The sequence below is a fragment of the Prionailurus viverrinus genome, chromosome B2, assembly GCF_022837055.1.
Source record: "Prionailurus viverrinus isolate Anna chromosome B2, UM_Priviv_1.0, whole genome shotgun sequence".
Taxonomy (NCBI): domain Eukaryota; kingdom Metazoa; phylum Chordata; class Mammalia; order Carnivora; family Felidae; genus Prionailurus; species Prionailurus viverrinus.
In genome coordinates this window covers 134,974,363-135,000,679 of record NC_062565.1, presented here as the reverse complement: position 1 = coordinate 135,000,679, position 26,317 = coordinate 134,974,363, and the positions used below count along the sequence as shown (strand labels likewise).

Here is a 26,317-nt window from a genome sequence, read left to right as displayed (position 1 = left end):
AAAGAAAGCAGACTGTGTGTCAGGTCAAGAATAGAAAAAAAAAAAATCATTTCGATCACCAATTCCTGTACTGTGTTGACCAAGATTTTACAGCTTTGTTCTGGCTCAGCATGAGGGAGGATGATCTGTGACGGGCATGGAGAGAGAAGTGGCAGCAAGAATTTTGGCCCTTTTGACCTTACTCCTTCTACCACCGGGGGAGAAAGTGACTGAGAGGAACAAGGACTTCTTTCCTGACTCTCAGATCTGGTCTAAACTTCTCACTCCTTGTTCTCTTTCCTGGGGCTCCTTTGGCGACAATCATGACACATCCAGTCTCCCCCCACAAGCTCCGTGGAAAAGATGAGCGAAGAGAGAACCAAAGATGTGACTCAAGAAAGAGAAAAGGGACACCCATCCAGCACATTCCACGGAGTTTAATGACCGCCATGCCCAGCCCCTCTGCCTATCAGCTGGGAGACTTGGAACGACTCCGAACCTCTTGGTGGCATGGATTCCTCACCCAGTTTTCTAGAATGGGGACAATACAGTGTCGTGAGGATTAAATGAGATAACACATACAAAGCACTTGGAATATTTTCCTGGTGCATATTAAGTTCTCCATAAGTGGCGGCTATTGTTTATAGATTATATGTGGTCTCTTTATTTTCCTCCTAAAAGTTCCACTCCCTCTCTGGTGGCTTAACCCCATGTATTGGTAATGGCTCCATTTTTGTCTTTACCCAGGGATCCTCCCCCTTGGGACTCTGAGCTTCTTTGGAAGACAGACTGTGTGGCATTTTGGGAAACAGAGGCATCCCGGAATCAGAGAATGATGAGTCCAGAAGGTGCCTTGGCAATCTTCCCAGCTTGGAATTCATAGCATGGAGCCAGCGATGGGCGAGAGGAGGATTTTCAGTGTTCCTCAGTCGTTGTATAGATTGATAGAAACTTTGATAAAACCATGAAGAAGGTGGGTGATTTTACAGTCTTCCTGTTCCCTTTGATCCTGACTTCATCACCCCCTGTTCTTTCCCGGCACCCACCTTAGTGGATAGTCCTGGGTGGACCCAGGCCTTTTTCTGGGTTCGCTACACCTTCGTTCCCTGGGGGGAAGCATCCTGGTTGGGTTTTAGGAGATTATCCAATTCTGGAGATTTATACTGTTAGGAACGGCTGATGTATGTGAGCACGTGGGCAGTGTTTACATTTTAAAAAGGAAAGCTATTAATCAAGATTAGGGGAGCAGGAGGTACACTTTTTAGTCTGAAGGGCCTTTCATTTTCCACCAAGATTTCAGAAAATCAGGAGTTTGTCAACGGGTACCCCATTTTGTGAAATGTCGGCCTCCAATCACTGAGTCAGAGCCAGCTTTCTCCCCTCAGCCCGTGCTGAGGATTCTCAAAAAGATATTCAGAGAAGAGGGTTCTATAGTGCCCTACATAGCTCTCCCTGACTGTTTGATAATTCTCACAGTCGGAATGTTTTCTCTTGTATCTACGCTAACTCCCGTCTGTGCTGTTTGATGCATTCTATTTCCTCCTGTCCTGCCCTCAGTGGAAACAGAGCACAGCCGGTGACAGTTCCCCGCACACAAAGAAGGATTCTGGCTTCGGAGGGTATTTGGTTAAAAGGCAACTCAGTAGAGCAGCCACCCCCAGCACAGATCTCGCAGACCCTCGCTCGGAGGGTTGGGCTCGGGTCTCACGCTGCGGAAAAAACAGGGGCACCATCACGCACCCGTTTTATGTCACTGCCGTGTGTGTGACAAACCCCGTGTTTAACTTGGGCGAGCTTCAGAAGCTTCTCGTTGTACCACATTCCAACTCAGAGCCTGCCACAGAAGGGCCGCATTTGAACCCTGTTCACGTTCTCCACAGCCTTGCAGATTTCCCGAACGTAACCAACAAAGTAGCCGCTGTGGAGGACGTGGAGAGTGTCACCATTGTCCAAACGTAGTATTCATCTGTTTATAAAAAGCGGAGCATGTACGGATGGTGTTGACCCCCAAAACTATGGGGCCCAAACTCTGTGTATTCCTGTTTATGTTATTCCATCCTTCGTGGAACACAAAGCTTCCTTTGCCGGCTTGGTGAAGAAAGGGAGACGGGTTTAAGTACAGAACGGATTCAGAACTCTCACTCTGAAGTGACTGTAGTACAAGTCTGTGCCCAAACTTTCTTGCCCATACAACAAAAACATATTGCTGTATCTCTAACTCCACTACTTTGAAACAACAATAATTCCCCAGGTTTTTTACCTTACAAGTTTATCTTTGCCGTGTTATCTACTGCTTTTGGAGTGGGATTTAGGAACGGGGGTAAAATACCAAGGGTAACTCATAATGATAAAAGCTACCTTTTTTTTTTTTTTGTAATGTTTATTGTTTTCTGAGAGGGGGAGAGAGAGACAGAGCACGAGTTGGGGAGGGGCAGAGAGAGAGGGAGACACAGAATCCGAAGGAGGCTCCAGGCTCCGAGCTGTCGGTGCAGAGCCCGACGCGGGGCTCGAGCTCACAAACCGCAGGATCATGACCTGAGCTGGAGTTGGACATTTAACCGACTGAGCCACCTGGGCGCCCCAAAACTAACATTTATCGGACGCGTGTACCAAGTATTTGATGCATGTTAACTTTTTTAACCTTCTCAATGCGCTGCTCCGAAGTAGGCACTGCTGTAAATCCTCATTATGTAGATAAGGAAATTGAGCCACAAAAGAATTAGGAACTTGCCCTAGAGGTAGGATTTGAATCCAGATGGAGTGCTTCCCAAGCCCAGACCCTCAGCCACAGCACGACATGACCGTTAAGCCTAAAGCCGTGAGTTGAACATGGCCGTTTTCCTGAAGGTTCGGGTTGCATGATGGTGAGTAATTAAGCACATTATTTTTTACAATGATAAAATAGATATGAAGTCTTTTTTTAAATAATTTATTTTATTTAACAATCTAGAAAGTTCTCAGCCATCAGCAGTTCCAGTGCAATTTCAGGTGCAATTGGGAATTCAGGAATCTCCGTGAAGCTGTTAGTGTAACGAACCTTGTAGGTAAAGTACATGCATACTTTTGATAGCACATGTGAAGGATCTCTCTAAAATTGACTTCATTAGGGGGAGCCTAGGTGGCTCAGTTGGTTAAGCGTCTGACTTTGGCTCAGGTCATGGTCTCACGGTTCGTGGGTTGAAGCCCCGCGTCGGGTTCTGTGCCGACAGCTCGGAGCCTGGAGCCTGCTTTGGATTCTGTGTTTCCCTCTCTCTCTGCCCCCTCCACCACTCGCGCTCTGTCTCTCTCTCAAAAATAAACAAGCATTAAAAAAATAATGAAAAAAAAATGGACTTCATTAGTTTCGTTCTCAGCAAAGTGACCAGGGCCACTCGACATGGTTTTTATTGTTCCGGATGTTAGTGCATGTTCTCTTTTGCCCACAAATTCATGACCATCTGAAGATATTGATATGACATCCATGGCAGGATCTTCACAGCCACCATAGGTTTTCTCTTCTCCATCCATCATGTTCTTATGAAATCCTACTTTACTTCTGCAGGAACTTTCGTAGTTTCCTGGAAAGGCGGGGACGCAGCCTATGGCCAGCTTCCGTCAAAAGAGATATGAAGTCTTATGCAGACACACAACCTCAAAGAAATTTTTAGTGTGTAGCGAATTGTCTCAGGCTGCACCCTGGGTGTGAGGGTATGTACTTCCTCTCCTCCATGTCTGGGGCACACGTTCAGTGAAAAATTTAAGAGGTACTATGGTGTGCCTTATCTGTTCCTGGATTCGGTTGTCCTGCACTGAAGCCATAGGTCAGAGGTCAGAGGCTGATAGTAGAATTTCTAGCCATTTTTCTTGGAGTGTTGCTCTGTCACCTTCCCTCTTCGCAGTGTCAAGGATAGGTCCTGCTGATGTCCTCACCTGCGGGGCAAGAAAGGAGCCTTTCCTTAGACACTGGGACCAACATCCCAGAGGTAGAGACTGTGTCTTTTCAGATCTCGAAATGTGTCCGTGCCATACTTCCCTCCTTTCTGGGAATCAAGAGCACAGAGAAAGCAGGATCCTATCAGCCTCTCTTTTGTGACACGTTTATAAGGACAAGACGACACGCAGCTGGAAAGATCTCTTCTGGATGGACTTTGAGTGCCACTGAGAGCTCTCCTCCATCCCCTACGGAAGGATCCGCCGAGCAGCAAGGTTACAAGTTCACTCTACTGATATCTTTGTTTTAGTCCCTTTCTCTCCATATTGGATGATTACAAACTAAACTCTAAGAAACACTGGTTCATAAAATGCACCAGGATGACAGGTAGCATGCCAAACCAGAGTCTATCCGGGGAATTTTCTCCTGGTACTGTTGGCATGACCTTTTTCTTTCTTTGTTCTTTCTTTCGTTCTGTTTTTGTTTGGTCGTGTTTGAAATTACACTTTTTGAAATAACTGCAGATTCGCAGGCTGTTGTAAGAAACAACACAGAGAGATCCCATGTACCCCTCACCAGTTTCCCCCCACGGTACCATGCTACAAAACTAGGACAGCATCCCAACCAAGATATTGACAGTGACACAGTCAAGTTACAGAACCTTTCCGACAGCACAAGATCCCACTCGTGGTGAAATTTTATGGCCAAATCCACTTCCCTCCCTGCTGACCCATGCCAACCGTTAATCTGTTCTCCGTAATTTTCTCCTTTCAATCATGTTACCTATGGAGTTACGCATAGGATTGAATTCTGTCACGCAGCATGATTCTCTAGAGATTCAACCAGCTTGTTATGTGCATCAGTAGTTCATTTCCTTTTATTGCTCGAGTATCCCACGGTAAGAGTACAGCACAGTTTGTTCAACTAGTCACCCACTGAAAAGCATCTTTTTTTTTTTTCCAGCTTGGGGCTATTATGAATAAAGCTGCTATAAACATTTGTGCCAGGTTTTTGTGTGAACGTGTTTCATTTCTCTGGGATAAATGCCCAGGAGCACAATTGCTGAGTCATGTGGCGGTTGCAGGTTTATTCTTTTTAAGACGCTGCCAAAGCGTTTTCCAAAGTGGCTGTACCATTTCGCTCTCCCACCAGCAATGCGTGAGTAGTACAGTTTCGCTGTGTCCTTGCTATCCTGATCAGTGCGTTGGGATACCTCGTCGTGGTTTGAATTTGCATTTCCCCAATGGCAGAAGATGCTGAACATCTTTTCATACTCTTATTTGTCATCTGTATATCCCTTCTGTGAAATATCGCTTCCTTGTCTCTTTGCCCATTTTCTTTCTCTTTTTAAAAAAAAACATTTTTTTTTAATGTTTATTTATTTTTGAGACAGAGAGAGACATAGCACGGATGGGGGAGGGTCAGAGAGAGAGGAAGACACAGAATCCGAAGCAGGTTCCAGGCTCCGAGCTGTCAGCACAGAGCCCGACGCGGGGCTCGAACTCACGAACTGTGAGATCATGACCTGAGCCGAAGTCGGATGCTTAACCGACTGAGCCCCCCGGGCGCCCCTCTTCGTGCATTTTCTAATGAGTTTGTTTGTTTGTTTTTTTGTTTTTTTTACCATTGAATGTTGAGACTATATGTTTGAGAGAGTAGTCCCTTGTTGGGTGTGTGGTTTTCAAATATTTTCTCACCATCTTTAGCTTGCCTTTTCATTCTCTTAACGTGGTCGCTGGTGGTGCAAAAGTTCTAAATTTTAATGAACTCCAATTTATCTATTTTTCTTTTGTGAATTGTGTTTCTGGTGTTAAGTCTAAAAAGTCTTTGCTTAGTGCTTAATCTCAAAGATCTCCCTCTCTTTTTCCCCCCAACATTTTATATTTTTACATTTAAGTCTCTGGTCCATTTTGAGTTTGTTTTTGTAGCAGGTGTGAGACAGAGGCCTGGGTTCATTTCTTGTGTCTGGACGTCCAATTACTCTATGCCATTTGTTGGAAAGGCTATCCTGACTCCACTCTAAGTAATAGTACTCTCAGCACTATCCAAAGTCACTTGGGCATATTTGTGTGTCTTCTTCTGGGTTCCCTGTTCTAGTCATTGCTTACTGTGCCTATTCCTCTCTCAGTGCCTCACAGTTTTGGTTACTGATTGTATAATATTACTTATGACATAATAAGTCTTGAAATCCACATTGTTCTTCTGATTTCACTTGTTTATAAAAAAGCTATTCTACCTCTTCACCTTTTCATATGCATTTGGGGATACTGTTTACTCTACATGTGCAAAAAAAAATCTCTCTAGGATTTTGATAGAAATGTCATGAAACCTGTATCTAAATTTGGGCAGAATTGATACCTTTACTCTGTTGAGTCATCCAATCCATGAGCAATGTATGTTTATTTACTGAGATCCTGTTTGATTTCATTCATCAGCACGGTGTAGTTTCCAGTATATAGATCTTAGGCCTGGTTTGCTAGATTTACACGTAGGTATTTCATTTTTTGTTTGTTTGTTTAGAATTATAAGTGGTATAGTATTTTTAATTTCAGTGTCCACGTGTTCATTGCCAGTATGTAGACATACAACTGAGTTTTGCATGTTTATTTTGTATGCTGTGACCTTCATTGAACTCCTTTATTGGCTCTAGGAGTTCTTGGTAAATTCTTAAGATTTTATACGTAGACAATCATGTCATCTGCAAATAGGGACAGTTTTATTTCTTCCTTTCTGATCTGCATGTCTTTTACTTTCTTTCCCTGCTTTACTACACTGGCTTGAACTTGCAGCACTGTGTTGAATTAGAATAGTGGGTGCAGACAACCTTGCCTTGTTCCCAATCTTAAGTGGAAAGCATTCAGTGTTGGTACATGGTCTAAGTGCGCCAATTAAAAAAGAAAGACTGGTGGAGAGAATTTCAAAACATGACTCAACAGTATGCTGTCTGTAAGAAACCCACTTCAAATATAATGATGTAGGCAGGTTGGAAAGGAGAAAAATGGAAAAAGATATATCATGCAAACATCAATCAAAGGAGGAGGGACTATATTAATATCAGATAAAATAGGCTTCAAAGCAAACAAAAATTAACAAAGACAGGTAAGGAGATTATATAATGATTAAAGGGTCAATCCACTAAGGAGACATATCAATCCACTGCTGTTTTGTTTCCAAATGTTTGGAGATTTTCCTGTTATCTTTCTGTTATTGATTTATAATTTGAATCCATTATTTAAAAAAAAAATTTTAATGTTTATTTATTTTGGAGAGACAGAGACAGAGCATGAGTGGACCCTTGACCGACTGAGCCACCCAGGTGCCCCTGATTCCATTATTTAAAAAAAAATCAACATTTATTTATTTCTGAGAGATAGAGACAGAGAGCAAGCAGGGGAGGGGCAGAGAGAGGAGACACAGAATCCAAAGCAGGCTCCAGGCACTGAGCTGTCAGCACAGAGTCCTATGTGAGGCTCAAAGCCATGAACCATGAGATCATGACCTGAGCCAAAGTCGGATGCCTAACTGACTGAGCCACCCAGGCATCCCAGTTTGATTCCATTATGGTGTGATTTTCAAGTCTTTAAAATTTCTTGAAAAAAGAATTTTTAGTGGCCTGGGATATGGTCTATCTTGATAGCTGGTCTGTAGGCACTTGTAATAAAAGTACATTCTGCTGTTGCTGGATGGTGTTGTTACTACCCAGAGGGGTGAATTTCCAGCTCCCTACTCTTCTCTGACCCTCCCCCCTGCCACGATGTAGTGGGGGGCAGTTAGCCTGTTGCAGCCTGTGGAGGTAAAATTCTAGCCTCCCCACTCGGCCTTTTCTGGCAGGAGTAGGGCTACAGGCGTTTCTGTGGTGTTTGACTGGAATAAAACAGCTATTGTTTAAGATAATCTGACGAGGCTGACCCTTTCCTGGTCCTCTGGCTGGAGAGAGCAGGCTTTCTTTTTTCTGTGCCCATGGGTTTTCCCAGTTGCCTGCTTCTTTGGCCACATGTCTGGACACATGAGGCAAAATGAAAGCCCAGGGAACTCACCACCATGTCATTCTTTGGGTCCCAAGGTCTCTAGCCCATCTTCCCTCTTCTTTACACCCTTCATGGTTTTATACCAAATGTTTGAGATTTCTAGTTGGACTCAGCAAATGGAATGGAAAAAAACTACCTCTGGAAGAAGTCATCTTCCTGGAAGAAGTCAATCTCTCGTGGCTTTAACAATATTAACATAAAAAACATAACCCTTTGATGCTCTAGTCTTTGCTTGATCACTCACTTCTTCTTTCTTTCTTTCTTTCTTTTTATTTATTTATTTTGAAAGAGAGAGAGAGAGAGAGAGAGCGCCTGTGAGCAGGGGAGGGGCAGAGTGAGAGCAAGAGAGAGAATCTCAAGCAGGCTCCGTGCTATCAGCACAGAGCCCGACTCAGGGGTCGATCCCATATGAACCTTGGGATCAAGACCTGAGCCAAAATCAAGAGTCAAATGCTTAACCAGCTGAGCCACCCTGACTTCTCTCTTTTTTAAAACATGTCCTCAAATCACAATGACTTCTCTTTGGGAGAGACTTGAAGCAAAGGAGATAGAGACATGTTTGTTTGGATTATTGTGAGTGTGTTAAACTCTGTTTCTGTACCTCTTCTCTCCTTCAGAAAATGGGCTTGGACTTCCTGTGTTTGTCTACAGTGGTTTGTTCCTGGAGTATGCCCTGGGTCCAGAATGCCAAATGTCTTCTGGAATTGAGGTCTGGGCACAGATTAAGAATAAGGCCAAGGCTTGTTCTTGGGTAAAGCAGACATGGCTGGCAGGAAGCAAGAACAGGAATGTGAGTCGTCTCAACCAGGGCAAGAAGCTGTCTTAGCTTGGGTGGCCATAACAGAGTACTACAGATTGGGTGGCTTAAACATGGATTTTAATTTCCCCACAGTTTTGGAGGCTAGAAGTCCTACAAGATGTTGGCAGGGTTTTTCTCTGAGGCCTCTCTTCTCGGCTTGCAGATGGCCTTCTTCTTCTCCCCGTGTCTTCACGAGGTCTCTCCCCTGCGTGTGTCTAGGTCTAAATCTCTTCTTATCAGGACACCAGTCAGATTAGACTAGGACCCACCCTAATGACTGCATTTAAACTTAATTACCTCTTTAAAGATCCTATCTCCAAATACAGTCACATTGAGGGTTAAGGCTTCAACATATCAATTTTGGAAGACACCATTCAGCCCATAACAAACCCCAGAGAGAAAATGGGAAAGCAGAAGGCAAAAGGGGTAGAATAAGCCCTCAGTGAGACTTCAGGATGGAGCAGATCAGCAGAGGAATATCTACTGATTTCACTCAGTGGTATTTTCAACAGATTCTGATGTAATGTTCATACCCAGAACATCCTGGCCTTGCTGGGTTCAACTTCTAGCTTTATTTATTTATTAATTATTCTTATTAACATAAGGGAAAGTTAAGTCACTACTAGGGGAATTTTCCTAGGCACTGAACACATGTCAAATCCATTTTGTTCTTTTTTCTTTTAAATATGTATTTATTCGAGAGAGAGAGACAGAGTGTGAGTAGAGGAGGGGCAGAGAGGAGACAAAGAATCTGAAGCAGGCTCCAGGCTCCAGGCTGTCAGCACAGAGCCCGACGTGGGGCTCGAACCCATGAACTGTGAGACCATGACCTGAGCTGAAGTCAGACGCTTAACTGACTGAGCCACCCAGGCGCCCCCATTTTTTCTTTTATGGAGATATACATAAATGCATAAAAGGTACCAATCTGGAGTGTGCTGCTCAATGTTTAAATATGTGGACGTTCTTGTAACCGCCACTCAGATCAAGACATAGCACATGCTAAGAATATGTGTCCAGAAAGTTCCTTGTTCACTTTCGAGTCAGTCCGTGGTTTTCCACCTGGAGGTAACCACTCCAGATCCCTGTTCTTGAATATCATAGAAGTGAAGTCATACAATACATACCCTTTTGTGTCTGGCTTCTATTGTTCAACATAATGTCTGTGAGATTCATCTATATTGTCATGAGTGGTCTGTAGTCTTTATTTCTGAGTTGTATCCCATTATATGAATGTAGCACAATTTATTTATCCATTCCCTTATTGATGGGCGTATGGGTGGTTTCCAGTTTGGAGTTATTATGAATAAAGCTGCTATAAACATTCTTGTATAATTCTTTTGGCAGGTCTATGCACAGATTGCTCTTGGGTACATAAATCTAGGAGTAGGATTTCTGGGTCATATCAAAACCACTTATTAAATTAAATTTGATAAGCAGATATAAGCAAGTTTCAGTCACTTTTTCCTTATGGTGGGTTATTTTTTTGCAGTGGTTCTCTGGACTGCAGTCAAGAATATCGTGTATCTTTGTGATATTTAGCTATATCCTAACTTTAATTGAAGGTAGGATAAATTATAAAAAATTGACCACTTAAAAATGTTTAGAACAACATTTTGCATTAGACCTAAGATGTGGCAAAGTGGGGGAATATCTGAAATAAAATAGAAGCTATACCCTGAGACATTTTGTTGGTATATCACATTTCAAAATAGAGCACCTTTCTTCCAAAGATTTCATGGAAAGAAGAGATTATACACGAAATGCCTGGTAATGATGTAAATCAGAGACGAATTCTCATCCTTCATATACTCTTCTAGCCCAGTGTTAGCATTCTGGCTCTTTGAGAGAAATAGGATTGATAACGTGTCATCAAAATGACCCTTCTTCACCATCAGGAGTTCTGTATTGCTGGGAGATTAGACTGGGATGGGGGCTGGGCCCAGAGAGGAAGGATCTAAGACGTTGCTCCAGACCCTAAATAGTTGTGTTGGTTTCTGAGCCGCCTGAGAAATACCCACATCAGTGGTAGTAGGATTGGGTTCCACTGAATTTTCATCAGACCATCCCGTTGAGGAGTACAGAGGCCCCCCATAGTGTGCCCAGCTTGGTCCCTCGGTTCTTGGGCTGGCAGTGGGACTGAAGCTTCCAGAGCTTCCTGGCCTTTGGCTTCTGGCTTGGAGTCACCACACGTCTTTACCTTGTCCCCCAGTGTGTGGTTCAAACGTGATCATATTCTCTGTGTACTGTGACACCAAAGGGGATGGGAAGCACTCTGTTGGACCATATTCCCTCAAGTTCAGTTGCACAACCTACCCCAAAACTCTTCTGGAAGAGCTTTTCACTGACTCCCCTTTTCAGAGACTCAATACATGGAATCTCCCCTACTATTACATCTTCTTCTCTACAGTTCTTGCATCACCTCATTTTTGTAAATAGGTGTGGTAGAGAGAATCTTCATGCTTACCTCCCTTAAGGCCAACCACCCACAGGAGAACTGTGAGACGTGGGTTAGACTTGGTGGGACAGCTACCCTGAAGAGCATGGAAGAACTGGGCATCTGGTGGCCATTGGCTGAGAAATTGCAAAGACCTCTGTAGACAACAGCAGTCCTGTTCTACGGGTTGATAGTGTTGCTTCAAACCATAACACAAAGGGCAATGACCAGAAAGGGCTCCTAATGCTGGTCAGGAGTGAGTGACAGGCGAGAAGACTTGAGCTCACAAAACCAGCAGATTCCCATCTTCTCTTTTTTGGGGACAGACAGCTAGAACCACTGTGGGCATCTTTGGGGGAGACAAGCCCATAGGCCCTCTCTGCCTCATTTGCAAACGGCACTGATGTGTTCTTTTATAAACACTCCATTTTGTTTGCTTCTGATGATTAAATCTGGGTCATTTGGGGGAAAAAAAGAGAGAGGGAGATAACTACCAATAACAGTTTTGATGAGCACAAGATAACTATGGCAAATACCTGAAGCTGATATGATTCCCCCAGGAGCGAAGCAATTGTAGTCTTCAGCATTTTAACCTTATCTGCCTAACCTTAGCGCAGACCAAGGTATGATTTCTCTTAGCTCTTATCAAATATCTAAATGAGCTGAGGGATCCCCTGTCACTGTCATTATGGATGTTAGCCCTCTGGGGGAACCGTAGCTGTTGCATAATCATCAGCGACCCTTGTCCTGTCCACTAATAGGCTCTGGGAAAATTCCTTCCAGGAACCCCAATCCCTGGTGTCCTGGCCTTACCTCAGGTGCCCTAGAAATGGTGCCATTTCTGTTTTCTTCTCTTTACCCCTGCTCACACTTGATGTGTAGTTAAGGAACTTAGGAAAATCTGGAACTTTCAAGGCTCAGTGCAGTGTGACTGGAAAGTGGTTTTGGAAACAGACTGGCTCTTACTAGTCATATAAGTTGTTACCTTCTCTGAACCTGTTGCCTCATCTACCAAATGGAAATTATAGGAAGATCCATTTCCTAGGTTTGTTATGAGGCTTGGAAGAAAAACAGTGCCTGAAGGACCCATCACAGAGCTTGGCACACAGGAAGCTGTCAGTAGGGTCACATTCCCATGTCACAGTTTCTCTGTGTCCTCAGCAGAACCTGGGGACTGAAGAGGAGAGACAGAGAACAAATGGAGGGTAATAGGGCTCTCCTTAAGGCCCCCAAACTTGAAGTCCCCTCCGAACTGACCCGGGGCCCACATCTGGCAGCATCGGTGAGGGGAACAACTTTCAGGGGAACCTCCAGATTGGCCCACTAATAGCCTAAAGCCACTGGAGTTAGCATTCACTGGGCCAGCTGGATGGAACACAGTGGCCGGCCACAGTCAGGAGCCTGTCACCAAAACTGAATGGCCCCACCCCGCATAGTGGGTAATAATCTAGTAACAATTTAGAGTAGTAATCTAGCAATAATCTAGAGGCCCAGCGCAGCCTTAAATACCCTCTCGTCTACGTGAGCCATTTACTTCCTGATAGGATCAACATTTTCACTTGAAAAACCTTCTGGCCCCTTGAAAATGATCACTGGGGTAGCATAACACTTGGATACTACATTCCGACGCTTTAGGCTAAACATTAAAGTGACAACTTCTAAAGTAGTAAACAACCAACCAGTGACAAACCAGTAAGAAAGAAGACCGAGGACCCAAGGTTCTCTGATGATGGACATAATCCTATCTCCTCGTTACCTCCCAGCTGGACACAGGTCCCAGGACTGTGGCTGCCTGTTGCAGAGGGGGAGAGGCTGGGGTAAGATGGGTAACAAGGGAGTCCGTTAGCAAGGATGTGCAGTGAAGAATTAGGAGATCTTGAAGAACTCTTCAACTGTTTGCAGCTCTGAACATCTGGGGGACCCACTGTGCCCCTGTTGTGATCTCAGCCTTGCCTTCTGTAGTGCTGACGCTTACCTGCCCTCCACTCTGGCTTCACTTCTTAGCCTTCCTCTCCTGTCCCTGGGCTGGTGCAAGGCCGTGTCAAGGGCCTTGGTCTGGTGTAGGTGTGGTTACAGGGCTGGAACCAAGAACATAGCTCGAGCCTGTACTAAAGCCCTTGGAAATACTTCGACTAATAGGAACAGAAATGCTCAGCGAGGGCTGTCAAAAACAATAAAAATACCAAACTCTATTTTCAAACGATGGTAGATAAGCCAAAAAGAAAACTGTTTTCAAATGTTTTGTATTAAAACTCACAAAACTGACATTTAAAAGCTGTCATGGAAATCTTGATAATGAGTTGAGGCCATTCTTGTGCGGAAGGGAAAAAATCCTCCCCTTTTAGGTGGAGAGTTGGGGAGTGTCACAACCCTTGGTCCACACAGGAAACCTCAGCCCTGGGGATGGCTCGGAAAGGTCACTCTCTGGTCTTTAGGCCGAAGCAATCAATGCGAAGTGGGATGAATCTCATCCGAGAGTTTTGCTGTAGAGAGGCCATGCCTGCCTCTGTCCCCCACAGCTCATCTCCATCAAGGAGGCTCTGCCGTGCAGGGTCCAGGATGGGGTTGCAGAAATGGGAAGGGGCGGGGCTCCAAGTAAGGGAGTTCATGGTGCGTCAAGTGTCAGCTTAGATGCCGCATGCCCTGAAGCAGTCTTGTTTGACCCCTCAAACTCAATGCACCTCCTCAGGGTTCCTATAACACTGCTTAGCACTATGAACATATGATACATACGCTTCCTTTTCAGAATGAAACACTATTTCTTTATTTATTTATTTATTTAATGTTTATTTTTTAGAGAGAGAGAGAGAGAGCACGCTGAGTGGAGGAGGGGCAGAGAGAGAGGGAGACACAGAATCCGAGGCAGGCTCCAGGCTCTGGGCTGTCAGCACAGAGCCCAAGGCAGGGCTCAAACCCACAAACCGTGAGATCTTGACCTGAGCTGAAGTTGGATGCTTAACCGACTGAGCCACACAGGCACCCCCAGAATAAAATATTTTAAAATAAAAATTTCAAACGGACACACGTGGCATGCATGTGTGTGCACAGGTGCATGGGTGCGCGCACGCACACCCACCCAGGCGCACACACACATTTAAACGCCATATGATTTAAAGTGCCTAGGAAGGGGTTAGTGGTCTCTTACTGGCTGCCTGTTGCAGGCTGGCTAAACAGCCTTGGAGAGAGAGGGACACTTGTCAGCACAGCAGGGCAACCTCCCAGCCTAGATCCACTTCCAGGGACTCTCTTGACAATGTCACTGGCCTAGTCAGGAGTCTGAGCCTACACTCTAGGAACATATGTTTTTTTGAGAGCCTTTGCAGTTTTGCATGGACGTAACCAGAAAATGCCACTGCCCATTGTATGAGGGCTCTCAGCTTAAGCAGAAGTGAGAAACAATGCTGCCTGGAGTCAGTAAAAGTTTTGAGTTGCAAAGGGATTATGACATCGACCACACAGCTCACCTCCTTGAAAGGTGTCACCGGGATGATAGTGCTGTGTTTGGAAGCGTACCGAATCGTCTATGCGAACGTCCCATGGATGGAGACCTTGGAGCACAGCACAGTCAGGGGTTACAGGATGTAACCTGCCATGTGATCAGACATCATTAGTGAATTCTGAGCCTTTGCAAATATTTTTAGAAACACGCACTTTCAATACTCAAGTTTTCCATAAATGGTCTGCGTGCTGTTCATGATAAGGTGATGAACAAGGGGAAAACCAACATTTTGCAATCTACTAAAACATTATCTCCGGCCCTTTGTTGATTTCTTAAAATTTCAGGTTAAATCTTTATGAGCGATTGGACACTGCCACGGATCCCAAACCGTCACCCTGTGCATCAGAACCCGGGCATCCTGTGATTGCTTGTGCAGCGCGTGTCTCCTCGCTGACCCGCGAGCTCCTCGAGGCCACTCAGTGAGCTGTGCCCTGCTGCCGCCCAGAGCCCCACATAATGCCTGGCACGTGCCGCCGCTGGGACGTTCCTGGGGAGCGGAAGAGAAGCTCCAGCATTCCATGAGAAAGCTTGTTCTCTCGTGGCATGGCACAAATCTGTGACCTTGTTGGCAGGTTTTTTATAGCTCTCCTGGCTTGATGCTCTTTTCCGTGAAGCTCGCCCTTACTGAATTCGCGTGAGGCAGCAATGCGCAAGGTTAGAAAACTCCATTTTCCGGCTTCCCTTCCTGCTAAAGTACCCTCGCAACTCAGCTCTAAGCAGTGAAACATAAGGAGAAGTCTGTTGGAGATCTCTGGATAAGCTTTGCTTTTTCAAACACAGGTATTGTTCGTGCCTCCTTGGCACTTCCTGGTCTTTCTGCCAAGAATGTGGTTCTGACAACAGCACGGCAGCAAAAATTGTCGGAGATCTCAGCCCTGAGCCTCCCCACCAGCACTAGCAATGGTGCCAATAAGGAACATTAAAACTCCTGATTAAAGGAGACAGATTTTATGAATGTCCAGAGCTCATTTGCATAAGTCCCTGGGTAGATGAGGTGTTCGGGAGTCTCAGGGAGAGTGAAGTCACAAGCAATCTGACTGACTGGGCAGTTCCAGCCCTCTGAGTGAATGAGCACTTTGTCTTTGGGCTGATAGGCACATCGCTGACGAATGTAATTGGCTTGAAATTGTCATCCGGGCTTGAGCACACCTAGGGACCTGGCTTTGCCAGTTTCCTACTACAGCCTAGTTTCAAACATATTACTATCACTCTGAATGTAACAATATGCTCTTGGTTTTTCTTCCACAATGTCCTGTCTGGGCTCCATTAGTCTCTCTGGAATCGAGCCCCAGTTGGGCAGTGGAAAACCCAAGGCTTGGAGCCACACCCACCTGCTTAACCCAACTCCACCGCTACACGGCTAGCGACCTCGACTAAGCTACTTAAACACTCAGTTTTAGGTTCCCCATCTGTCAAAAGGCATCAGTCTCCTGACTTCACCAGATTGTCAGCAAAGGGGGTTTATTTATTCCCTGCCTCACCCAATGCCCTTCTCTCCTCTTGCTGCCCATGTTGAATTGACTTGGAGCTTTGCCTGCTCTTTTCAACCTGAACCAAATGAGGAATTACCCACTTTGAAACTCTTCCGTATGTAGTCTCTGGCAGTGCCAGAACCTGAGATTGACTTGTCACACATCAAATGACAGAGTTTGGCACCTTTGTCTGTGCTCCCCAAGTTCCCTGGACTATTGTATATCTAGGTCACATCTGATGATTATTATTGGTCAGCGCCCCTCCCATTTTCAGAGTCTCCTAAACTTAGGGCCCTGTTGTATTCATTGTTTTCTCCCTAGCCCCTAGAACAGTTCTTGGCCCATAACACATGCTCACAGATTTGAAGAATGAATGAGTGAATGAATGAACTCCTTGGGCATTATATACATCTTTGTAGTCCAGAAGGGTCCTAGTAAAGTGCTTTGTGCATATTCATACTTAGATGCCATTTGTAGTCTGAGAACATTCCAGTGCTTACTTCCCAGCTTTGGGGGGATTCTCCCTGATTGCTGTCAACTTCTTACCACTTTCATTTCTCGGTGTTTTGTAACTAGGACAGCATGGAAGCCCCCAGAGTTATACAACCCTGTTTACTGTATTTTATAGTATCTCTGTTCTTGCCCAAGTCTTCTCCCCACTAGCCTACTCAAGGGAGGGAAACTGGGACCCTTATCAAAATAGGGCTGGCTAGTCTCTGGAAAAAACCAAAACAAGACAAAACAGAAAAACAAAACAAAACAAAACACTGACCCTTGCTCACCACTTAGAGCCTAGCAAGCTCTACCCGTAAAAGGTTACACTGGAATCCTGTGGCCACCCATTTAATGATGGTGACAGCCATGACTGACATCCATGAGCACTACATTTCACTCATTAACTCTTCTCAACAAACTTAGGAGGTAGGTAAGATAATTATCCCTATTTTACAGATGAGGAAACTGAGATACAAAAAGGTCACGAAACTTGCCTAAAGCTACTGGTAACCAGGGAGGCTGGGATTTGAGTCAAGGCTCTCTGATCCAGAACTGGAACTCTTAACCACTGAGCTATACTAAAATTCATTGTTATTTTGGCCAAAGAATTTGGTGGCGTTGGTCCGATCCAACGAAATCTCTGTTTTTGACTTATTGACAGGAACTCCCAAAAGGATAATTTCACGTACATACCACTCCTTTTTCTCCCAGTTGGATCTCAAAGATAATGTCAAAGTAAATTTCCACATGGGCTTGCCTAGTCTTATTATGGCCTAGTCAGTATTTTTAAATTTCATTTAGAAGAACCTGTAATCTGGTTCCCAGCCTCCCTTCATTGCCTGTTTCACAGAATGCATCTTGCTTGCCCAGAGAGCAAGCCTGGCCAGTCACGAGCCTACAGTACTGTGTGCACAGTTGGGCCAGGAATGAAAATAACTCCACCGTAGTAACAATCCGTCATTCTGTCCATCTGCTGCCCTAGAGGGATCTTAAAATAGTTTCAATTCACCTTTAAAATCCACTGCTCTGTGAAGGGCTTGTAACACTTGGCGGCCGGAGGAACCTGCCTGTGAAACAGAGCTGGTATTCGGACTACTGGTGTCCAGCTGTAAGCCTTTTTGGAGGGAAACAAACCATCCATTCATTGGGCCGTTGTGAAATTTTCCTTCCCCACCAGCCCTCCCAGCAGAGGAGAATACCTGGAGGAACAGCGTTCTGGGTTTCTGTTCTTCCTAACGTGGCACTTGATTGTTTATTTTTCAGTTTGTCTACTCTTTTTTTTTTTTTTTTATCCTGCTAAACTTTTTCTCTTCCAATTCCCCAACCCTACAACTTTCTCCTTCTTTTGGCTTTATTTTCTTCAGCCTTAAAGCTGGGGGATTGGGCATGAGTTGCTGTTTATAATCTAGATATTTTAGATCAGTTAGTGGGGTGACCACTTATAATGTATCACCCAACCTAGGGCACTTCCGAGGATGAAAAGAAGAGAGCTGCTAACAATTAGGGTAGGAGTAAGAGGAGTAAACCGGGACCTTCTTGGGCAAGCCCAGACACATGGTCACCCACTTCAGCTCTGGCTCTGTTGCACAGCACCTAAACAGTGTTTAAAGGCTTACCACACAGCAGCAGAGATAAGAACATTGTGCCTTCTTGCTCTTGGCTCTACTTGCTAACTGTGGTCTAGGTCTCGAACAGAACATGGTTGATGAGGATTAAAACAGTACAGATTGGGGGTGCCTGGGTAGCTCGGTTGGTTAAGCGTCTCTCTCTTGATTTTGGCTCAGGTCATAACCTCATGATTGTGAGATCGAGCCCCACATCCGGTTCCGCAGAGTGTGGAGCCTGCTGAAGATTCTCTCTCTCTCTCTCTCTCTCTCTCTCTCTCAGCAAAAAGAAAAAAGCAGGACAGATTGTTCTCTTTTTTGTTTACTGTATCTTTCACCTATAATGATTGTCTAATTCTGTATTTTTCCGAAGGGCCACAGGCTCAAGAGCCTAGTGGGTCTTTATTTTAAATTTGAAAGTTACACTGTAAAATTTCAATCTCGCACAGATTGTTTTTCCATTTTAAATCCTAATTAGGGTGTGGAACCAAGTTTAAAATAAACTTGCAGTTATGCTGCTTGATTATTCTTTGGGACTGATATTATCAACTAAGAATATCTTATATGTGTAAGGGGTTTTATATCATTGCACGTGTTCTCATTTGATACCCACACCAAAGCCCTGGGGTAGGCTGCAAGAGTTCAATTCTTCTTTTGAACACAGAACATACCACATTGCATTGGGATCAAATATGGCAAGTAGGAAAAAAGGGGGCATAGGGAATCAACAGCGTTAGAGTCTAAATGTACAATCTTGTCATATTTAACTGAAGTACAAACATACAGAACATCGTGCTGAACTACCATTTACTCTTGGTTTTGTTTGTTTGTTTGTTGTTTGTGAATAATGCTTCTACAGTGAGTAGGAAACAGTTCTGATTGCAACCTATAGCCACGCTCCCCCGCATATCCTTCCCAGCAGATCCCACCTTTACTTAATAAGGAAAAGGCTGGATGGGGTACCTGGGTGGCTCAGTCGGTTGAGGTCTGATTCTTGATCTCGGCTCAGGTCATGATCTCACAGTTCATGAGTTTGAGCTTTACGTTGGGCTCTGTGCTGATGGCGTGGAGCCTGCTTGGGATTCTGTCTCTCCCTCTCTCTGCCCCTTCCCACCTCCTCCCCTGCCCCACTCTCTCTCTCAAAAATAAATAAACTTAAAAAAATAATGAAAAGGCTGGCTTTCTCAGCTGCCATTGCAGCCATGGGCATCCAATTAAATCTTGGCGAATTAAACCAGAAAGGAAGTCTTCCTTGGAGATTCTTGAAAAATTCTTTCTCTTTGATAAAAGAGCCATGCGAAGGAAAATCAGCACCTCTGTCTTTTGGCTGCCAACTGAGTGGCTGCAGGGGTGCCTGGGTGGCTCAGTTGGCTGAGTGTCCGACTTCGGCTCAGGTCATGATCTCGCGGTCTGTGAGTTCGAGCCCCGCCTCGGGCTCTATGCTGACGGCTCAGAGCCTGGAGCCTGCTTCAGATTCTGTGTCTCCCTCTCTTTCTGCCCCATCCCCACTCATGCTCTGTCTCTCTCTGTCTTAAAAATAAATAAAAAAGGGGCGCCTGGGTGGCGCAGTCGGTTAAGCGTCCGACTTCAGCCAGGTCACGATCTCACGGTCCGTGAGTTCGAGCCCCGCGTCGGGCTCTGGGCTGATGGCTCGGAGCCTGGAGCCTGTTTCCGATTCTGTGTCTCCCTCTCTCTCTGCCCCTCCCCCGTTCATGCTCTGTCTCTCTCTGTCCCAAAAATAAATAAATGTTGAAAAAAAAAATTTTTTTTTTAAATAAATAAATAAAATAAAAAACATTAACAAACTGCGTGGCTGCAGTCTTCATGCAGCCATGGAGGGACAAACCTGAGGACAAATGTCAACACACTGAAGACAGCAGACAGAAAGAAAGATGGAGATCTCCCTGGTTGTTTTCCACTTCATGAAGCCGCTGAAACAGTGTTGGAACTACCCACCTCTGGACTTCTTTTATGTGAAGAAGTGGTCTTGATGCTTTAGTCTAAGCCACATTTAGCATGCTGTTCCTTGCAGTTAAGGGCATCCTTAATGACTCACCATTTAAATATTACTGCAGTTCAACATCAGACTTATCTCTCTCTGTACCAAACATTTTGCCATATTCCTTTTACTCTCTTGAAACTAAATATCTGGGGAATAAAACTTGCTTCTACCCATAATTTTAAAAAAGATCAGTAGGACACTCTGACAATAAAATAAAATAAAATAAAATAAAATAAATTTTATTTTATAATATATATACCCTGACTATATAATATACCCTGACTATATAATATACCCCGACTATAATATAATATCTAATAATGTAATATAAAGGAGAAATATTAAAAATAATTTTAAAGAAGAATGTGCATTTAAGTGGTAAATGTTTGGGCAGAGCTACATTAGATGTGAGGAGGAGGTCAGAGCTTACAAGTCTGAGTCGAATCGCCATGAATATTCTAGCTCTCACAGCAGTCTGCTGCAGGCACACCGGTGATGCAAATCCCATCCGCGGCATAGACATTGGCATTGTGATTTTTCAAAAGGCGAACAGCTCTTGGTAAGGTTCCAAACCAAACAGTGGGCAATCTCACATGGATTTAAGTGATAGCTGCGTTCTCGAAAAATTCAGCATACATTAACACCACACAAAATTACTTTGTGATGGTGTGGCACAGAGAGTTAGGATCTAGGATCACAGGTTAATAGTCATATTTTCACTTACGTGAATATCCGATGGCACATTCGGAGGTGAGGTGGGACAACTCCATCTGGACAATTCTGTGCTGTGTGAAATTTGCCTGTGCGTTGCAAAAAAGTGGTGGTGATCCCTAATTATCGTGAGAACCAAAAAGTGCCCCGTGAGTTTTCAAAGTATCCTCTGGGGAGGTCCCGTAAGCTTCGCCCTCACCACCCAGGACGGTGCATTGAGGCCAAACTAGTCTGGGGCAGGTGCCTGGGTCTCTCTCTCTGCAAGTCATAGAGATGTTCCTGTTTCTTCGGGGTGCGTGTGGACAGGTGGAGAGGAAGCATGGGAGCCAATGGTGGATTGCTTAGGGTGAGAGTGCTTACTGAGTCTTGAGAGACAGCTCTTCACCCTTTTTCAGTACCGTGCGCTTTTTCACAGACTGTTTATCGAGCCCCTACTCTGCACAGCGAACTACTGGTAGACACAAGGCTGACCGAGATTTCCTTCCTGCCCTCAGGCAGATAGAAATCTAACGGAGACATGGAGAAAAGTATCCAACTAAGATGGGGCCGATGTTCTTAGCCTGGGGTTCCAGGCATATTTTTCAACGGATTCTCTAGTTTCTTGAAATTGCAGGCAAGATTGTATGTATATCTGTGCGTGTGTGTGTGTGTGTGTGTGTGCACATTTTTTTTCTGGGTAGAGGATATACCATAGATTTAATCTCATTCTCAAAGGACTCCGGCACCCTGTGAATGTTACAGAACTGGTAAGTGGGAGCGGCCTTATTTGATGGGTTTTCACTAGTTGCCTCTGTTCTAAATGTCTCTCTTGCTCAGTACTTGTCTCGCTGGAATTCTACCAGTAGGGATTCATCTCTAATGAATGAATAGTGAGCATGGGTCCCTGTGGACATCGTCCTTCCAACAACATTCAGGGAATGTTTACTGAGTTTCTGCTCTGTGTGTGCAGGGCACTGAACTGAGGGCTAATGTCCCAGCAACAGATGGGAGGGAGCTCCCAGTCCCGTGGCGGATGGGGAGTGGAAGACGGATGCTAGGGCAGCAGAAGTGCAAGATCTTTCGGGAACATGGTGGGGGGTGGTAACCTGACCCACTCCAGGGCAGTGGAAAAACTCTCAGGAGGCAATACTAAGCCATCCTGGGCTGCTAACCTCTGCATTGGTGTGAATGTGCACATCAGTTAGCAGGTTGGTGTGAACAGAGGGTCTTTGTCACAAGGACGCTGCCATGGACCTGCAGACATGGGGAAGTGGCCTGGTGGAAAGGCTGAGCCAAGGTGGACAGCCTCCACTAGCATCAGGCCTCAGTTGTCTCATGGCTTTGCTTGAGTTAGCCACTAGGTGAGCAGGTCAGGCCTTGAAAGGATGCCTCTGAAAATGTGACCTGCAATCTGACGCATATTTAAAATTCCAGCTTACACGGGCTATCGCTATTTGTTGCAAGAGTGTGTTTGGAAAGCAGACCGTGGACTATCTGGGGTTGGAGAATGAGGGGGAGGGTGGTTTATAACTGAGAAACTATGTGCTGACTGTAACCATGTTGAAAGCAGTGTGGTTTCTATGGGGTTCATCCTGGAAGCTAGTCCGTGTCGTTTTCCCTCTGGGACAAGGCCTTTGCCAAAAAAGAAAATATACCTTGGTCATGAAAATGCAAAAACACTCTCCCTCGGCAGCTCCAAGCAGTTCTCCACACGAGGGTTAACTTGTCCTAAGTTTCCATCTTGTCTTTGGAAACCCCGAAGTAGCAAAACACAGATCTTTTATGCCTTCCCTTCCTTTACTAAAGGAACAGGAGTAATTGCCAATTCAGTAGGCTCCTTGCTCTTTTGTGCATTTTAAAGGCATTTGCTGCTTGGGATTTGGAAGAAAATCATGAGAAATGAGAATCTCTAGCTGCCTTGGCTGGAAGCAGGCTCATTGTTTGCAGAGAGAGCTGGTTTCCATGGTTTTGGACGATGAGAGACAGCTGCATTTTTTTTTTTTTTGGAGAGTAGTTTCTACTTGCGATCGGATCTAATAAATAGCCAAGGTCGACGGTCTTCCAACAGCAGAAGGTCTTAAAGTTCTTTGAAAACACCCTTCTTATGTTATCATTCACAACCAACAGCACATGCCTTTTAGTTACTAAAACTCATGTATTTCTCTCAGGATAGGCCCTGTTGGGCCCAAATTTCTGCTTTAATCAGGGCTCAGGTCTTCGTCTTAAAAGTAAGCACTTTCTTCTCCTCTAAAGTACAGGAGACACAGGGAAGGGTCTGGGAGCGGGGAGTAGGGCTGGAAGCTGCAGTCTTCGAGGCCGGAGCCATAGCCAGGGGAGTGGCTGGGAGCTGAGACCGGCTTGGCTATAAGGAGGCCATATGACTTCCTCTCTTCTCAACAGCCTGGAGCAGGGCCTACAGACCGCCCCCCACCCGCCCCTGCCGACCTCCAGGAACCACACGGCAGGCTGCAAAGGAACCAACAGGTAGAAACTGCCTATTTTCACCTTCTGTCCCTAAAACAAGACACTGAACACATTTTTTGCTGTTTCTTAAAAATGTCACATAAAAAAGAACAATGTGCTAAAATGAAAAAAAAAAACCCCAAAATCCTTTTGTCTTATTAGAACACCGGCTTGGGATGCAGGAGGATCACGTCATGAATCGAACAATTTCCAGGGCTAGTAGCGGTGATAAAGCAATACGGTGTCCCCAGGATCTCAAGCAGCAGGCTTAGTCCGGTGGATTGAGCCTCAGCCTTTAGAAAAACCTCCGCTCCTTTTCAACGCGAGTGAACTATACGGCTACTGTTAAAACCGCTAATATTTGCCATAAACTTTTTTGTGGGACGTTATGGTCTTTCGCGTGACTATGGCAGTTGCGCTGTGTCATTTTTCACTTGGTTTTCTCGTTTTCTGGTTGGTTTTCTGCTCATTCGACCCTTCTCTTGCTATTTGCTTTTTCTCTGTGTAGATCTTGCCTTCCCAACCGGCTTGTCAGTTCTTTGGGAGCAGAGAGGGCTGGCTCTTTGGATTTTCTGATGTATTCTGTTACCCCACCTAGAATGAATTTCTGGGTCTCACACAGGAAACCACCTGGGCCTGTGTTGGATGGTCTTTCACACGATATGTTGGTCACGTAAGACTAGAGATCACCCTTTCCCTGTGTCACCACCTCTTCTCTAGGCATCACGGTTGCTGAGGGTCAGCGAGTTTTTGAGGGTCACCTGAACACCAATTTACTGCCGAAGGTACAAAATGCAGACTGCTAAACTAGATAGATTAGCTAACATCAGACTAACGGTGACTAAGAGGGGAGTTTGGGAAGTTGAAGGAAAGGATTCTACTTCAATCTGTGATGTCAGCATTGCAACGTCTTATTTTTTGGTAGCCGCTGCCTGTCCCCTTGGCAAGAACCAGATTTCTCCCCTATGCGGCTTGAGTTTTCTCTTCTCGACTGGATACACATTTGGCTCGGGAACATTTCTTTCTCTTCCTTGGGGACCAATCTGAGAATAATAATAATACCAAGCATTTCCTTTCAAATAACGGCACCAAAGTTTTCAGGGAGAGTCAGAGTCGGATACAGTCAGAGACGTTTGACTCGAGCTCAGGAGAGTGTCCCTTGGTGAAAGGAGAAACCCAAGAATGCTTCTGTCCTCCAGGCTGAGTGTCACAGAGACCCCAGGCTCAAGCCTCACCCCCACAACCTTTGTAGCTCGGTTGACTAATGGGCACCAATGTCAGGAACATTGCCCCTACCTCCATTCGTCCTTAGAAAATGATATAAAGTCAGTTTCTCAAGTGTACCTTCTGGTGACCAATACTATTTTTAAAACACCACTGTGCATTTTGTGATAACACTTTAAATGAATGTATTTCAATGTTGCTTCCACAAGGAAACTTCCGCATCTTAGGAATCTAAATAACTGTCGTGGTGTGATAAAAATTGTTCCCCTCTGTGGGCTACTGGTGTGTGTCAGAGAAGCAGGGGGTGGACAGGGAGGGAGGAGGGCAGGAGAGAAGAGAATAGGAGAGGAGAGATGGAGTGAGTTGGACATGTGGGATGTGAGACTGTTACGAAGCAGCTTCCACAATGTGCTTTGAGACCAGAGTTGATTTTTTTTTTTCAACGTTTTATTTATTTTTGGGACAGAGAGAGACAGAGCATGAACGGGGGAGGGGCAGAGAGAGAGGGAGACACAGAATCGGAAACAGGCTCCAGGCTCTGAGCCATCAGCCCAGAGCCCGACGCGGGGCTCGAACTCACGGACCGCGAGATCGTGACCTGGCCGAAGTCGGACGCTTAACTGACTGCGCCACCCAGGCGCCCCAAGACCAGAGTTGATTTTAAGTCAACTCCCTTATTCTAATATCATTGTCTTTTGAGCTTAGGGACGTTAAGTCAGAAGGAATTATAAGGTAGGGGATTTAGAATCAAAAGTCCTGCCTTTAATCCGACTCCTGGTTCATTCTGAGCAATGTGAGTTTAGGTGATTTATTTCACCTCTTGAGCCTGGATGTGCACCTATATAAAAGGAAGAGAATGTCTTCCCCTTCCACTTGTAAGGACTTGACGAGATTGCACACAGTGCAAGCATTGGAAAATGCTAGTTATCACATGTAGACTGGGCACTCTTAAGAGTCAGTTGCTTTTGAAGAACTTACCAGCATCACCGCTGGTGGGAATACAAACTGGTGCAGCCACTCTGGAAAGCAGTACAGAGATTCCTCAAAAAATTAAAATAGAACTACCCTATAATCAAGCAATTACACTACTTGGTATTTATCCAAAGGATACCAAAATGCTGATTCGAAGGGGAACATGCACCCCAATATTTATAGTAGCACTATCAAAAATAGCCAAAGTATGGAAAGAGCCCAAATGTCCATTGTCTGATGAATGGATAAAGAAGATATGGGATGTCTATGGAATGGAATATTACTCAGCAATCAAAAAGAACGGCATCTTGCCATTTGCAACAACGTGGATGGAACTAGAGGGTATTATGCTAAGTGAAATAAGTCAAGCAGAGAAAGACAAATATCATAAGATTTCACTCCTATGTGAGATTTAAGAAACAAAATAGATGAACATAGGGGACGGGAAGCAAAAATAAGGCAAAAACAGAGAGGGAGACAAACCATAAGAGACTCTTGAATGCAGAGAACAAACTGAGGGTTTCTGGAGGGGAGGGGGGTAAGGGGATGGGCTAAATGGGTGATGGGGCGTTATATGTAAGTGATGAATCACTAAATTCTATTCCTGAAATCATTATTACACTACGTGTTAACTAACTTGGATTTAAATTAAAATCAACATTAATTAGAATCACATTAGAATCACAAACAATATGTAAAAAAACAAAAACATGAAGCCACAAAAATAGATACATATAATGAAGCTT

At 44.8% G+C, this 26,317-nt stretch overlaps 1 protein-coding gene across 1 annotated transcript; it reads right to left on the bottom strand.

Moving 5' to 3' along the window:
* Positions 1-2,917: 2,917 nt before the first annotated feature.
* On the bottom strand, positions 2,918-3,489 carry LOC125166159 (elongin-C-like). Its single transcript, XM_047859901.1, has 2 exons — positions 3,280-3,489; positions 2,918-3,067 (listed from the first exon to the last, which is right to left on the bottom strand). The coding sequence occupies exons 1-2, from the start codon at positions 3,487-3,489 to the stop codon at positions 2,918-2,920; spliced, it is 360 nt and encodes a 119-aa protein (XP_047715857.1).
* Positions 3,490-26,317: the final 22,828 nt, after the last annotated feature.

Coding starts and splice junctions, on each gene's coding strand:
- LOC125166159 (XM_047859901.1), bottom strand. CDS start 3,489: ATGATGGATGGAGAAGAGAAAACCTATGGTGGCTGTGAAGATCCTGCC. Junction 3,068..3,279: donor TCATTATTTTTTTAATGCTT/GTTTATTTTTGA, acceptor AGTCAATTTTAG/AGAGATCCTTCACATGTGCT.